Below are 17,845 nucleotides of genomic sequence, written 5' to 3'. Positions count from 1 at the left end.
AGAACAAACCAGAGTGACCCAAAGTCCAGTTTTTCTGATCCTGTAAATGTGGGGATATGGGTAATTTCTAGAGGGGTCGATGTGATCTGGGCAGCCACAATATAGTATTTGCTAAGACTGCATGGTCGAATTTGATAAGTGAGCAAGAATCTTTGAAAGATAAGTATTGGATTTTGTCAAAATAATAATATTGGTGATGTGATGAAAAATACCTTTCGTATGACTACAAAGTAGTGAAAATGAGTAGCTATCGGATTATATTTCCTCTCAAATCTCTTGTGTATCTTACCCAAGAAAATAATATTAACTTGTCTCCATATTTTCCTCAGAAAAGAAACATTTACCTTTTCGTTTCTCTGTTGTATCATAGTGAAAAAATGCCTCGAAGTCGTCTGTTGGTAAAAGAGGAAATGAGAATACTGGGGGTAAGATATCAATGCCACTTGAGTGAAAAAGTGACTGTGATGTTATCATTTCTAAACATAAAATGGAAGAAGCTTTAACCACTTCTATGAATTCCCCAAATGTAGGAAAGTTCACGAAAGTGTCCCTACGGTGGTTATGTACTATCTCTGTTTTCCACATGCAGCCTGACACACAAGTGCTATGTTAGATGAAAGTTAGAGCAGAAATTTGGGACGTATTAGCCATGTTTAAATGACCCCACGCCATTCCAATCTGCCTCTAACCTCAGAAAATATGCCCTGAGTCTGGAAATGGGTAGAAGATCTCCTTTTGCAACTGTAAATTATTTCAACCCTAAACTGATGGCAGAATCCTAAATGCTATGGTCAAATTGTGGGAACTGCATTTAGAATAAACTGCAGGCCACTGAACTCTCTGGATGATGGTCATGAGAGCCCTGTTTTCCCTAGACCCGCCACTGTTCGCCTGGTCAACCCTATCCACTCGAGCAGGTATCCCCTTATTTCTGGGAGATTTAGCATTGTCCACTCATATTAGGAGTCAAATCAACAGGGTTAAAGATTCAGGAAAATTCCCAACAATCAAAAAAATTAAAAGTGGGGGAGGGCCTCCTCAAACTATGAAGCGAGTTGAGCAAAGTCACAGGATATGAGATCAATATAACAATAAATTGTGTGTCTGTATAATTGCAATGAACATATGGAACCCAAAATTTAAGATGCAATACTATACTCAAAAAATTAAAATACTTAAAAATCCAACAAACCAAATACTGATGAAAGAATTGAAAGACATGATTGTAGATTACAGAATTCAACATATTAAGATGTTTATTCTCCCCAAATGAACATATATATATTTGGCAAAATTCCTATCAAAATCCCAGTAATATCTTTTGTAGAATTATAAATAAGATTATTTAAAATGTATATGGAAAGGCAGAGAAACTAAGACAAATAATTTTTTATATATTAGTGCATTACAGTTATACATAAGAGTGGAGTTCATTTTGACATATTCATAAAGGCCTATAGCATAGTTTTCTCCATTGCAATCTCCAGTACATCTCCTTCCTTTTCCTCCTCCTTCCTCTGCTCTGCTGCTTTCCTTTTATTTACTTATTTGGTTTTAAATTGTTGTATTAGAGTCATCTATGAAAGTGGAATTAATTGTGATATATTCATACATGCATATAGTATAATTTGGTTAATTTCATTACCCAATTCTTCCCCTTTTCCTCTCCTCTTTCCTACCTCATGGTCCCTCATTCTACTCTATTGATCTCCAATCAATTTTTGTGAGATCCCTTCTTTTTTTCCTTCTAGCATCCACATATGAGAGAAAATAGTTGACCCTTGAATTTTTGAGTCTGGCTTATTTCACTTAGCATATTGTTTTTCAGTTCTATCGATTTACCATCAAATGTCATAATTTCATTCTTCTTTATGGCCGAGTGGAACTCCATTGGATATATGTACCTCATTTAACTTATCCATTTGTCTATTGACAGGCACCTAAACTGGTTCCGTAACTGGGTGTTGTGAATTGTGCTGCTATAAACATTGATGTGCCTGTATCTCTACAGTATGAGGATTTGAGTTCTTTTGTATACCCCAAGGAGTAGGGTAGCAGGGTCATATGGTGTTCTATTCCTTGTCATTTAAGGAATCTCCATACTGTCTTCCAGGGTGGTTGTACTAATTTGCAGTCCTACCAACAATGCATAAATGTCTCTTTCCCCAACATCTTTGCCAAAATTATCATTACTTCTATTGTTCAACTATTGATTTTATTGTTTTTAAAATCAAGAATAACGTGGGAAGAATCACACTGCTTGATTTAAAATTGAGACTGTGTGATGGTGTTCTAGCAAGAAAAGCATTAATGAATGGAACAGAACACACAATCCAGAAATAGACTACAGAAGTACAACCAACTGGGTTTTGATAAAGCTAATTCAATGGAAGAAACATAGTTCCCTCAACAAATGGTGTTGGAAAAGTCATCAGTTAAAAACAAACAAAAACAACTCAGCCTGACTCCCACCTCATAAAATATAAAGCTATGACACTTAGAAGGAAGTGAAGGAGAAAATATTTGGTAACTAGAACACAATGAAAACTTCCAGATATGACAGCAAACGTATAATCAATGCATCAAAGAAAAAAATCAATAAATAAAACTTCATCACAATTAAAATACTGTGTTTTGTGAAAGACTGTTTCTTGGAAGATGAAGTGACAAGCTACAGTTCTGTGAGAAAATACTTGCAAACTATATATCTGGCAAAAGATTTATATCCAGAATACGTTTTTTGACTCTCAAAACAGTAGAAAATATTACAAATGATCCTATTTTAAAGTCAGCAAAAGATATAAAGAGACATTTCATTGAGGAAGATATAAAGATGGCAAATGAGCACATAGAAAAATCATTAGCCACCAAAGAAATGAAAACAGACCGTGAAAAGCTATCACTACCTGTCTATTAAAAACAACTAAAAAAATAGTGACAATGTCAAATTCTGGAGACAATATAAAAAAAATAGATATATCTTAACATTGATGGTGAGAATACACATATGGTACAGCCACTCTGGAAAATAGTCTTTCTGAATACCAAACACATACTTGCCATTAAAGCCAGCAAACACATCCCTTGGCATTTCTCCCGGAAAACTGACAACTGATGTGTGCACAGCAACTTACTTACACATAACTATTCATAACATTTTAATTTATAATAGCACCAGAACTGGGAACTCCAATGCTGTTCAACAGGTGAATAGTTGAACAAACTACAGTCTTCACCCCCATGGAATACTACTCAGAAATAAAAAAGGAATGGACTACATCAATACACACAACAACTTGATGGATCTCAAAGGTCTTATGCTAAATGAAAAAAAGCAAGTCCCAAAAGCACTTACTGAATGTTTCCACTATGTGACATTCTCTAAATGATAGAAGTTATAGATCTGGAAAACATATTAGTAACTACCAGGAGTTGGGGGGAGAGTGACAAGAAGGTGCGGCATGAGGGATACCTTTGTATTGATAGGAGAGTTATCGATTATGGCAGGTCATACAAATACACACTGAGAGAATGGCACACAACCATACATACAACATCAAGTGCAACCTCTGCATTCTGATGTTGTATAATAGGTAAGATATGAGCATTCTGTGAGGTCATCATATTTCTTCTTCACCCCCACAGTTTCTTGATGTGTGTTTCTTTCCAATGTTGAACTGAAATAGTAAGTGATTAAGGATGGTGGTTTTTTCCAGGCCATACAAATAATGACTGGTGTGATTCATAACAACCTGGGAATAATCTGGCTGTATGTGTTCTTAACACAAACTCTGACATTTGGAAAAGGATACCTGCCTTTAACACTGATATCAGGATATCCATTTTGGTCATCTTTGTCTGTGAGTAAATAATTTAATCCCTGATAGTTAATCATTAATTTATTCATTACATTTGTTGACTGCTTCTGAGACAAGCAGTGTGCCAGAGATAGAAAATTAAAAACACAAAATCCCTATTCTCAAGAAATTCATTCTTACATCCAGTTGAAAAAGACTACATCAATATAAAAAGCTTAGATTCTTGTCATTGATAGGCTTTCAAATAAGAGTAGATTTTGTTAAAAGGCCACTTTTATATTAGATGCAATGGTAAGGTGCACAAGAGGCATTTGGGGAAGACAGAAAATGGTTAGTCACCCATATGGTATATATTTTCCTAGTGAGGCAAGTAAGCTGAGAAAACATTTCTGATGAAATAATGTAACAAATAGATCTTGAGTAGGAAGAAAAGTGAAATCTTTGTTTTCTGTTGGTTCAAAAAGAACTTTACAGAATTGAACAGAGAGAGTGTAATTTTGTTTTGTATGATAGAATAATGAATGATGTGCCATTGTCATTAAATAAGGAGATCCTGAAAGAAGGATATCATGATATGTGATGTGTTATTATCCTCTACAAAATACTGAGTGAAACTCATGATAATAATAGTACATTTGAAGTTTGGTTATTTGACCAGTGTTTATTGAGGACCTACTACTATCAGTCACTGTTCTGCTTAAGATGAATCAAAAAATAAAACAATGGTATCAATTATTTTTTTATGAGAGTAGAAAACCATAGGCTTATTTTTTAATTGTTTTTTTTTTTAGTTATACATGACTTGAACCATTTTTTTCCTAACAGGGGTTAGTACATTAGAATATGATAAGACTATAGAAGGAAAAAAAGAAGAGTGGAATTTCTGGGAAAGTGAAAAAGGGATACAGCTTTTTGTTTAAAATTAGGTTAAATTAGGTTGAAGTAGGACTCTGAGGCTAACTTATGAGGCACTAAAAGATACACAGCCTCTGACTGGTGTAAGACCTATTCCAGTTAGATGTATGATTCCTTTGTTCCACTGGACAATCTTATCACATGTAGATATTTTATCTACTGGAAACTTACTGGAAATATAATTGAGTTAAATTTACCTAAGGGGGGGGGAAAGTGGCTATTATTAATTCATTGACTCATCATACAACAATATTTCATGCCTCCCCTTGGATTATGGCTACTAAAATCCCAGCCAAAGCAGATAAAATAGCCAAGTTGTACGTTAAGGGGCAGGGAATCAGAGTCCAGCAACCATGAGAGCTGGCAAGAAATGTAAATATGTTGCTATTACTTGAAAGTAAAGAATTGTAGCCAATTATTTAAACTATCAAAGTGAGGTTTGAATGAAGATTTGAAAAATTAACGATTCTGTCCACATGGATATGTGGAGACTATTTCCAGGAGAGGAAATAGTCAGGAAAAAGTCTTCGATGGATGTTCCTGAAGTATTCCTAGGAAAGGGAAGTCAGTATTGTAGAAGCCAAGTGATCAAGAGAAAATAATAAAGAAGAGATCAGAAAATTAATGAAGGGCCTGATAATACCAGGGTCTATTGGCCATTGTAAGGGATTAGTTATTTACTGTAATAAATTGGAGTTACTATGTGTTCTATGAATATAGTTAAATAATACAACTCAAATTTTTAAAGGGTAAGTTTTGTTTGCTATGTTGAAGAAAGGAGGCTATCATGGAGATCCTTCAGATAGGCATTGCAAAAATTCATAGGAGATTCAAACAAGCTTTGTAGCAACAAAGTTGGTAAAAGTAACACTTAGATGTCTGTTGGGTTGGAGCAATTGAACATCCTGATAGGTCGAGTGTGGAGTGTGAAAGAAGTTAAGGATAGTACCAGGATTTTGGTTTAAACTTATAGAAGTATCATGGTTTATATGTGAGATATACCCCAAAATCCTGTGTATGAGACAATACAAGGATGTTCAAAGTAAAATGATAGGGTTATGAGAGCCTTAACCTTATCAGTGCAGTAATCCACTTGTTAATCAGTTAACTGGGTAATAATTGTAGGCAGGTAGGGTGTGACTTGAGGAGGTGAGTGTTTAGGACTCACCTTTGGAGTTTATATTTTGTCCATGGTAAGAGGAACTGTTTCCTGGTGTCAAGCCCTGATCTGCTTTCCTCCTCCACACCATTCCACTCTCATGTTCTGCCTCACCTTGGACTGAGAGCAATGGAGTCAGCTGTCAATGGACAGAGACCACTGAAACCATGAGCACCAAATAAACTTCAACTCCTCTAAAATTGTTCTTGTTGGGTCACTTGGTCACAGCAATGGAAAAGCTGACTAAAACAAAATTTAGAGTGAGGTTGTTGCTGTGACTAACCTGACCATGTGGTTCAGAATTTTTTGGAGCTTTTTTGGAATTTGTAGGAGGAATTTTGGAAAGTTTAGCAATGCAAGGTGGAAAAGCTTTAGAATGTTGTAAATAGACTTAAATGGGCAATTCTAGTGGAAATTCGAAAGACCAGAACACTGATAGGACTGTTGACAGTAAAGACTGGGCTCAAGAGGTTTCAGAGGAAAGGACTATTGGGAATTGGAATAAAGAACATTTGTGTGACATTCTGGTTAAGAAGTTGTCTCCATGTCCTGAGACTTTCTGTGATGCTAAATTTAAAGGTGATGTACTAAATAATCTGGCAGAAGAAATTTCTAGGTAGCATAACTTTTAGGCAGTGACATTGTATTGCTGGCACCTTTTTGCCAAGTTTATTTTGATAATCGGGAGCAGAAAGATTTGAAAACCTTGCAGTTTGGCCAGAAAAATTGTTAGGAAAACTGGAACTAAAGAAAAACATCTCCCACACCCACACCCATCTCAAGTTCAAGGGTATGAAAGGAAAAATTTTAAGAAGAGACATTTGGAGTACCTGTTTACATAAGGGGTTCTAGGAAGTTTTTTCACCTGGCTTAGCTACCCATGCACTCAGAGATTGCTGCAGCTGCAGTCCCAAGAGGCTCGACTATTACTTGAGATGGCAGCAGATTTGGTGCTGGTTCCCCAGGAATGCAGGATGCTGGAGTTAGGGGGTTATGGAGGCTTCCACTGAAATTTCAAAGGAAACCTGGGAGACACGGTAAAGTGTTGCGATGCTAAGGTGGAGACCTCTGAGATTAAGCAGTTCCAGTACTATGGAATGTCTGCTGAGGAGAGCAACAGGAATCAATCAGAGACAAACCAAGAGAGGCAAAGTGTACTGCAACCAGAAAAGCCATAGAGGCAGAGCTACACAAGCCTTTTGGAGCGAACCTCCTGCTGCCATTTGCCCCAATTACTATAAGGTTTACCTTTGGTATTAATATCCTATTTTATTAATCTGCTATAATTTATTTAATCTAATGGATGGACATTTGATTGGCTTCTAGTTTGGGATACTACAGTACTCCAGGCACATGTCTTTAGTTGCACATATAGAGATATATCTTTTAGACATATATGCAAAAATGGAATTATAAGATCTTAGGTTATTCACATACTCAACTTTAGTGTATATGCTGAAGTTTCCCAAGTAGTTCTACAAATTGGTATCCCTAATAGCATATCAAGAGAATTACCATTGTTCCATATCCTTAGCAGAACTTTGTACTGTTAGTCTTCTTAAGTTTAGCCATCCTGGTCAATTCTTCTAATTTGTAGTTTTACTTTGCTTTGCTGATTGATGAAAGTATTTTTTTCTTTTGTTTGTTGCCTATTTTGACATACTTTTTGGTTAAGTACCTTTTTGTTAAGAAGCTTATACACTATTTCTATTGGGTTGTCTCTATTTTCATACTGGTTACTATAGTGTCTTATATATTCTAGATGCAAGCTCTGTTCCCTTTCTATTTTACCAACATCTTTTCAAACTTTACACTAGGTGGCTGACACCATTCCAATCTGTTGGCTACAGCACGGTTGAATGAGTCTTTTCTCTCCTTTGAAGGTGTCTTTCAATTCAAATAAGTTCTTTTTTTAGTTTATTTTTTTAATTTCTTACATACATGACAATAGTGGAATGCATTACCATCATAATTATCTATTCACAACACCATTTTTTGTAACTCTGTATATAAAGTATTTTCGCTCCAGATTATGCCATTATACATGAGCTCTTATTATTTTTTTTTTTGCATTACAATTCTTAATACACCTTTATACCACAATTTATCATATCTCTGATTGTATATAAGGTATGTTGACACCAAACTCACATCTTCATACATGTGTTTTGTATAATGATGAGGGTCTCCTTTCACCATCCATGCTATTCCCTTTCTCCCTCCCTTTTCCTCCCACCCCTATTCCCTATCTATGGGTAATAAGTTCTTAATTTTAATTTAGTCTAATATATTTTTTTCTTTATGATAACAATTATTGTATATAATTGAATAAATCTTTTCCATACTAAGCTTAGGTAGACATTTCTACATTGCTTTCTAGAAGCTTAATTATTTTACTTTTTACATTTAGATTACCAATGTACCTAAATTTTATTTTATGTCATTTATTTAAATGTGTAAACTAAAGCTTGAACGTTTTCTGATTGATTCTTTCTACCTATAAAGTATTTTAACATTATATTTAAAGCACTTGCGTATGACTGCCCAAGATATAATATCATCTAATAGTCAATTCATTAATTGACATATTTTATTGTGATTCACTTTTTATACTCAGGAAATTATGATCAACAATAATTAATTAAAGATTGATACTCCTTTTCCCAAAAATCTTTTCAGAGTACCTCTTGATTCCATTTCCAGTATGTGAGTTACACTAGTGACCAGAGACTTCATGGCCCTCCCCATCTTTGTGAACAGAAAACCCTTGAATTATTTCCTAGATGATTTTATCAAGGGTCCCACCAAAGAATCAAGGTGAAATCCCACATGTTACAGCATTCCAGAATTCTCTTACTCTTTAAGTTTATATGTGAACATGATGATTAGGTATTGACAAATGTGGTCTTTGTTTCCAGTTCGTCTTCTCAGGAACTTTTGCAGTAGTGGTGGAGAAGAAGCGTTCAAAATTCTTGGTAAGTCAGAATTCTTGCAGCAACTTCAGAGAATTTAATAGCCAATACAAGAAAAGTCAGGTGAGGAGGAAGCATTGTCTCTGGGTCACTTCAAACATACTCAAAAATTGGGGGGGGACATATATTTAAAATATAAGAAATGTAAGTTCCTGTTGCATTTTCATTTACTCACATGCACACACACACACACACACACACACACACACACACACACCGGATACATTCCAGTTACTGAAATCTTTGTTGTATTTGCTATTTTTGAAAATAAATCAGAATGCATTCAGTCAGGATAATTTAGGAACTTAATAAGTTAAACAGTAATTTGGAATAATTCAGGAAGTTAATAACTTCAGCTTATATATGAAAGATTAATGCAAATTAAAATGTCAATTGTGGGCTAGTCATGTACAGCTCAGTGGTAGAGTGCTTGCCGAGCATGTGTAAGACCCTAGTTTGATCCCTAGCACTGCAAAAAAAAAAAAAGAGTTGTGAGTTGAGACATGTAAATTTGGATATCTTGAAATGACCTAGTGTATGTTACTATCTTTTCTTTTTTCTTTCAAATGAGTTGAAAGTAAAAGAATAGAGAGAGGAATATTAGCAACATGATGGAATAGGACTTACCAGTGCTCATCTTCCCAAAGAAGCACCAATTTGAACAACTATTCACACAGAAAACTACCTTCACAAAAGCTAAGAAAGACAGGTGAGAGATTATAGCACCTGGGTGTATACAGAAATAAGAAAAGAAACACTGAAGAGGGTAGGAAGGACATTTTTATATTATGTGTGTCACCTCTTCCACAACCCAAGTGGCAGAGTTTGAGGAGAAATACTTCATGTAGAAGGCATCCACAGCCCAGGAGTAAGCCAGAACTCAAACACTGAGCCTCCAGAAGCCCCTGGTGCCAGGCCAAATGCTGTAACCTAGGGCTCCATACGCGTCCTGTGGACCCAACCCCCAGGCTACCTGACTGCCAGAATGACCTCAGGGAACCCACACTCCAGTTGGTTCTAACTCTGTGCTTGCTCCAGTCTCCAAATTAATCCAGCACCGAGCTGAACCCTAGGATCCCAGCCCTCAGGTCTACTCCAACACTTGTGGGCCCAGCCTCCCTTCTAGTCCTTACGTATACAGGCTCTAGGACCCTCCGTGGCAGGATAACCCCTGAAGCACCAGACTTCTAGGCAGTACCCATGCACTGAGCCTGCCCTAGCTCCAGATAGGACCCTGTAATCTCAGACTGTGTCTCCATGGTCATGCCAAAGCCACAATAAATTCAGCATTCCTAGCTTCCAGACTGGTCCCAGCATCAGATAGGCCTGATAGGCCCTGAGCCTTGGTCAGGCCTGATAGGCCCTGAGCCTTGGTCCAGCAACAAGCTGGCCCTTTAAGTCCCAGTCATTAGACAGTACACATGGATCCAATCTCTATGTTAGCATCTGTGGATTTGGGACCCAGTCTCACCCCAGTGCTGGGTCACCATTCCTGAGGGCCTTACACACCTAAAAGCCTCCTATGGACACAAGTTTCAGTAATGCCTAGTTCCAGGACAATCCCTGGGGCCCCATCCTCCAGGCTTCCCCTGCATTTCCATCAGAAGAGAAATTTTAGAAATTCTGAGAATCAAACAAGAATAGGAATACAACATAGCAATATCTCTGAGCTATAGTGAAAGCGGTTCTAGAGAAACAGTTATGGCTATAAGTGCCTACATTAAAAAAGTCAGAAAGACCCCAAATAAACAACCTAATGATGCATTGAAAGTTTCAGGAACAAGAGCAAAAGTATCCCAAACACGTAGAGGGAAGGAAATGGTAAAGATCAGAGTTGAAGTTTATGAAATAGAAAGCAAAAGAAAAATTAAAAGGCTCAATGAAACAGAGCCAGTTCTCTTTAAAAAATAAACAAGATTTATGAACCATTAGCCAGACTAACCAACAGAAAGAGAAGACCCAAATTTCTAAAATTAAATATTAAAAAGACATTATACTAGACACCACTGAAATTCAGAGGATCATTAGGTACTAATTTCAAAATTATTAGAAAATCTAGAAGAAAATGATAAATTTCTAGACACATGGAATACCAACATTGAACCAAGAGGATACAGAAAATTTAAACAGACCAATAACAAACAATGACATTGAAGCTGTAATGAAAACCTTCCAGACAAAGAATGGCTCAGGACCAGAGGAATTCTCAGCTGAATTCAAAAGACCATTAACATCTCCCCCAAATTTGCTTGCGTCCCTTGATATTCCCTTCTTTTGCTCCTTTCCCAAAACCTTTCTCCTCCAGGCAACCTCTGATCTTTTTTTTTTTTTTTTTTTGTCACTATAGATTTGTTTGCATTTTCTAGATTTTTATAAAAATGGAGTGATACAGTATTGTATACTTTTATCTGACTGCTTTCACTCAACATATTTACTTTAGAATTCACCCCAAATAGAGGGTCTATGAATAATCTCTCTTTGTTTTGGAGTCACATTCCATTGGATGGATGTTCAACAATCTGTTTATCCATTCATCTGTTGATGGACTTGCATTGTTTACAGTTTTGAGATCTCACAAATAAATATACAAAGAATATCAAGAATATTTATGTATAAGTCTTTGTACAGACATACACCTTCATTTCTCTTGAGTAAATACCTAAATCATATATTTAACTTTTTAAGAAACTGCCAAACATTTTTTTCTGAAGCATTTGTGTCCTATTACATCCTGCCCACTTAAATCAGGAACCAAAAGAAGCATTCTATTCTTCTTACTTTATTCCAATAAGCTTTTGCCAGCAAAATTTCGTGTATTAAAAAATACCTGTTCCAAGTGGCCTTACCAATGCATGAAGGCTTTTTCTAGGTAAAAGTCAATCATTTTTGCGTAATCATTTGTGCATATAACTGTAACTTCAGCAAATGCTTCATTTTAAAGGTTACACTAACATGCAGTACTGCATGTTACTAAACAATATTGCTGGATTTTTAAATCATAAAAATTAAATAATGCTTTAATTTGGTGGCCATCCTTTAAGGAAGGTATGTTCCAAGTAAATAAATTAATCATGATTAGTAGACAATATGCAATAGCAATTTATATAAACATAAGTTTTATCCAGTAAAATAGGCTTCAAAATCCAGTAATTTAAATTTTCATGCTTGTCATCTAATTTGTATTAGGTATAAAGAAATATATTAGTGCAAATATGGATAAAGAATAAGCATAAGGAAAGTTTATCTTTGATAGCAATATTATCACCTCTCCAACCTCATATACAAAGTTTCATTATTCAGCAACATTATAAATGTCCATTGTCTGAAGTAAAGCGCCCAACAAGAGTGTGGCCTGAAAACATAGTAGATACCTCCAGCAATTAGTTCCCAACCATCTTCAAGATAAACTCCTAATGTCAAGCTAGATAGCACCTGTCTTTTCAACAAAATTCCCTGTAACTCATCTTCTTGCTCTCCAAAATGAACCATAGAAAACACTTGGAACATTAGCTCTCTGGTAATATGAAATTGTTTGGCACTGTGGATTTATCTATACTGTGAACGGTTTTTTCTCTTCACATTTTATATGCACTCTGTCTTCCTCAACAGCCTGAAAATTTCTTGAACGTAGAAGCCCTTTCTTTTCTGCCTCTTTATCCAAAGCGTAGTTTCCATGATACAGAATAGATATTCAATGATTATATGATAATTAATAATTTATATAGAACTTATATAAGTAATAATTAGTACTTGCATACTAAACACATGCATGCTCTACCAGAAATTTTAATATCTCCAAAGTCACTTGGTCCTCAGGGGATCCTGACAAACCTTCAGTTTTGATAGTCTTTTTAACAATCTTACTACTGTGGAAAAATTATAAACCTTCTACTTGAATATACTTGCCAGATGTGAATATGGAATAGCTTCCAATAACTATGTGATAACTTTTATCTATTCCAGCTGTCCTATGCTATAGGAGTGAACATCTTAAGTGCCTGCATTTCAATAATTGGTATAACATTACTACTTTTTGAACTTACATTATTTGGTACAGTCTCAAATAATTCTCCTTGGTCACGCGTAAGTACCAGGTTTCTATGAAATTTAATCATGATTTTAGAATCATGCATCAAGTTCTTTGTGAGTGATGAGAGTATTTAAGTATTTTGTTGGTAATGGAGGAGACCCTCATCATTAATTTACTCTTTAATATTCATAACTACTACAAATGTAATTCAAACTACAGGTTACATTCCCAAGCCTTGAACCAAAACCTCAAGTAACCAAATGGAAGGTAGCATAAATAATTAAAGTAGATATTTAGGGTGATTAAACATTATATTCAATATTGGACCCACCTGGTTGCCATGATATATTTATGATAGGCAGCTCATTCTTTCTAGGTACTTGCATCTCTAAGGACAGTTCTCCTAAAGTCTTAAAAGATCAAGTTAGTTATAGCAAAACTTAATCTTCAAAAAAGGAAGTGCCATCCTTAGGTACTTGTGATACATGTGCATGCAGTTCTACATGCACAGGACTACGTGGACATATGTGCACCACCTTCTTTGTATCTGTCTGTTAGCAGGTCTGTGTGAGACTGTTCAAGGATGTTTATGTTTATATTTCAGTACCTGTATACATCTGTGTTCCTAGGCAGGTAGGGGTGCAGACGTGTACTTATACACATAGGTTTATTAGTGTAGAGAGAAAGGGCTAGGAAAGCAAAGAGGGAAGTCAGTGTTCAGCAAATTATATAGAAATTGAAGCCTTTGGGGCAAACATCCTGTCTAAAGATTCCCATCCTCCTGCTCTATCCTGTCTTCCTGGTATGACAAAGGTCTGAATGCCTAGACCTTTGCCCAAGACCTAGAAACCAACTTTCTGAATTGATCCCATTAGATGTTGCCCGTTTTTAAGTTCCTGGACTAATTAAGAAAGCTCTTTTTACTTCAAAATCCAAAACATCTGGTAAATTACCTAGTTCTGAAGCATGTTATTTTACATTGCATCAGATTTTTGTTGTTTGTATGTAGCTTTAAAAGAGACTTTATACTGTGTGAGACTACAAACTTTCTCAGGGAATGATCTGTATCTCTAATGCAATTAAGAAGCAAATTTAGAAATGTTAAGGTACTTACACATGGTCACAGATTTAGCACCTTGAAGAATTTTTATTTTAATCAAGCGATTTCACCACACAAATGGAGCCATACAGAAATCAACTCAGTGGCACAACGAGAATGCTAATATTTTATAAAACATACCTTGATATACACCTTAGAGTTACATCTTAAATAAATACAAACATCAACATATTGCTTTAGATTTTATTTGCACAATAAGAAAAGCTCATTTTATTAGACAATCTTCAGTTTTGGTCTTACCTGTTTCACTATTCCAGTTTATCTGTTGAACCACCAATGATCACATCAGGAGGAAATCCAGGATCTTCCTCGTAAAACAAGACATTTTCCCTTAATAACCTTTCATATAATTCAAGAACACCGGGAGCCAAAGGTTCAATATTGACTCCAAATCCCTGGTTGATAAGAATCCTGGATTATCTCGTCAGTCCATAAACATGCCCATAGTCCACTACCATGGTTCAATTATTATTAAATAGGGTCATTATTGAGCACTGGTCTACAAAGCTCTGAATGGCTAGCACAAAAGTGCTCTGGGAATCGAGGGAGCTTAGGACTCCTCTATTACAATTTCTGTATTCTTGTCCTCAACCTAATTATCCCATAAGGGTATGGGATCTATTGGTGATAGTCAGAGGCATGATCCCAGAAGGAAACAGCCTAACTCCAGAGCATATAAACCCTTATGTTGAGCCCAGGTTATGAATTCAAACCTCTTCTTCCTTCACTGTGAGTTCCTCTTCAGGGTTCTTTACTAAATAACAGAATAAATTTTATACACCTCTCTAGTAAATAAGTTCTATAACACTAACCCTCAAAAGTATCTCACTAGCCTCAATGAAAAATTGCTAATGGTGTGCAGAACAGCAAACATGAAAACATGACCAGTGTCTCTCACTACCCATTTAGCAGAATATATTTGTTTATCATTATCCTTAGTAATTACCACTTATCGTCATGCTATCTGTTATATATAATTATGATGTATGTTCAGCTATTGAGAGTATAGAGTGATTAGTTTTCCTCTTCTACTTTTCTTCTTTCTGTAATTTTATGATACTTTTATTATTTTAATGGTATTAAAATATAAAGGTCTGTAAAGAATATATGTTTCATTTTGGATGCAGAGAAGTGGTGCCCTCCTTTCAACGTATTTGTTCCTATTCAGTATCTTGGAGTTTTGTTTGGCAGTTATAGTGACTGACTGGGGATACAAAGCAAACAGATAGAAGATAAAAGATGCAGTGAGTATCTCATTCCTCTCTAGTGAGCTGCCTTCTGTGATGAACCCTATTTAAAAAACATCTTGATGAGAAGCATAAACCCCTGCCATCTCTAAACTGTGACTGTGGGTACCTGAAAACACCTTGCAGTAACTCTAGGGTAGTAAATGGGTCTCCAGTAACTGAAGATAAACAGATTTCTCTACTAAAGTGCTTTCTATTGCAGGGTGCTTTTATGTTCACACTTAAATGAGTGAATGAGGTAGACAATATATGGTTTTCTGGCTCCATAAAATGAGAGCAGGGTTCCATCTAAAGACATTGAAATTCATAAGGTAAAAAAATGATAGTTCTAGTTAAATGCAAAGTAGACAGACCCACATCTCATTCTTTTTTTTTTATTGGTTGTTCAAAACATTACAAAGCTCTTGACATATCATATTTCATACATTAGATTCAAGTGGGTTATGAACTCCCATTTTTACCCCAATTACAGATTGCAGAATCACATCGGTTACACATCCACATTTTTACATGATGCCATATTAGTGACTGTTGTATTCTGCTACCTTTCCTATCCTCTACTATCCCCCCTCCCCTCCCCTCCCATCTTCTCTCTCTACCCCATCTACTGTAATTCATTTCTCTCCTTGTTTTTTCCCCTTTCCCCTCACGACCTCTTATATGTAATTTTGTATAACATTGAGGGTCTCCTTCCATTTCCATGCAATTTCCCTTTTCTCTCCCTTTCCCTCCCACCTCATGTCTCTGTTTAATGTTAGTCTTTTCCTCCTGCTCTTCCTCCCTGCTCTGTTCTTAGTTGCTCTCTTTATATCAAAGAAGACATTTGGCATTTGTTTTTTAGGGATTATGGAGTATTACGCACCATATCTCATTCTTAATTCTCCTCTGAACAAAGTGAAAAAAGTAAGAATGTGAACATATATGAACATACAGTTTTCCACTTCAACTAGGTGGAATTTAATCTGAGAGGAGAGAAAGAGGACAGAAGGAGGGAAGGAGAAGAAAAGGAAAGGGAAGGGGGAAGAAGAAAAGTAAAAAGCATCAAAGCACATAGTTTAATTTTATTTAGGACTCTCAGTATGAGAATATTTTATTAGAATTCTTTGCAAAATACTAGTGAAAATCCTATGTCTTCTTTTAACTTTAGAACGTATTGATGATCAATTTACTAGTGTCCAACTTACCTCAGTTTCATGGCAGAAGAAGATCCGTTTCCTGTGTATGAAGAACCATCATGACTTCGGTCAAGGAGGAGAGTTGAGTGGTGAATGACTTCATTTTGTCCAAACGACTTCTTGGAAAATATGATTTAATTAAGCCCTTCTTAGTATTTCCTTTCCTCCATTTCTTTAATAAAAGTCAATATTGATGAATATGGTTATTTTTTTCTGTGTGAGGAGCTCAACATAAATTTATCTTGTCAGCATAAATTTATCTCAGGCTGACTATAGTCAGCCTCAGTGAAGACATTATTCAATGCAAGTAAATTCTATGAGTGGACACATGCTTCTGGAGTGTAATCTATATCTGATATTGATAGGGTGAGGCAATAACTGCTGGCTCAAGGAAATCATGTCACTATGAAAAGGAAAATTAGTCTAAGTTATAAATAGTCCCATTTTCTGGGAAGGAATGTTAGCTCTACACACTATTTCTAACATTTCTTTAGAAGGCATATTACAACTAGCCATCTCTTTATGTTATGGAGACTACTGCATTAACGTCCACTGGAATTTAATTAATGTTTACTGGATTATGTTACATCTTTTGCTCAAAGTTTTACTTTATGGTTTCTAATGCTATGAACTGTATAAATATTTTAGTAAATTATCTTGTTAAAAATGTTTTGTTGTATAAGGACCATCCTGTAAGTTTTCTGTTGCTGTGACAAAGTACCTGAGATAAACAAATTATAAGGAGACACGGTTCTTTCCTGGTTGCCTGTATCTGTTGCTTTTGGTCCTGTGGTGAAGTAGAACATCAAGTCATATGATACCACACAGAAACAATCTGACAAAGTCAGAATGTGGGAAATTATAAGGGATATATGACCTAGTTTACTCAGTTAATATAGTTTTTTAAAGGAGGGGAAATCATTAACAGATTAATATGACAGGTCTAGCAACCCAATGCAATAAGCATATCTTGTTGATGAAATAAGGTCACAAAGTATAATTGTAGAGGCTGGGCAATGGCTACATGGGGTTCATCAGATTCTTTTTCCATGATAAAAAGTTAACCTTTCATCACTTCTCATCTCACTCATAGGTAAAGCCAAAGTCCTAGCAAGGCCCTGGGTTAACCTCCCCATCACCTGGCTGCCTCTCCTCACTCTCTCACCAGCCAGCTGTCCTCCTTAAACACACTCAGATCCTATCCTCCTGCCAGCCCTTAGGTCAGAAATCTCCTCCACACATCAACATGATTCTTTCCTTCAGGCTCCTCAAAAGACTAGCCATGGAACCACCATAGGACCCAGCTGTCCCACTTCTCACTATTTACATTGGAGAATTAAAGTCATCACACTCCAGAGCTACATGCACACCCATGTTTATAGCAGCGCAATTCACAACAGCCAAACTAC

The 17,845-nt window shown here is 36.0% G+C and overlaps 1 protein-coding gene across 1 annotated transcript; it reads left to right on the top strand.

Annotated features, from left to right (window-relative positions):
* Positions 1 to 375: 375 nt before the first annotated feature.
* Positions 376 to 16,544, top strand: LOC139706863 (membrane-spanning 4-domains subfamily A member 12-like). The gene is made up of 6 exons (XM_071616128.1): positions 376 to 425; positions 3,717 to 3,860; positions 8,811 to 8,867; positions 12,828 to 12,947; positions 15,142 to 15,258; positions 16,409 to 16,544. Exons 1-5 carry the CDS (start codon positions 378 to 380, stop codon positions 15,241 to 15,243), a joined length of 471 nt encoding a protein of 156 aa, XP_071472229.1. The 5' UTR covers positions 376 to 377; the 3' UTR covers positions 15,244 to 15,258; positions 16,409 to 16,544.
* Positions 16,545 to 17,845: the final 1,301 nt, after the last annotated feature.

This window comes from Marmota flaviventris, chromosome 9 (genome assembly GCF_047511675.1).
Source record: "Marmota flaviventris isolate mMarFla1 chromosome 9, mMarFla1.hap1, whole genome shotgun sequence".
NCBI lineage: Eukaryota > Metazoa > Chordata > Mammalia > Rodentia > Sciuridae > Marmota > Marmota flaviventris.
This window is presented reverse-complemented; position numbering and strand designations above follow the sequence as displayed.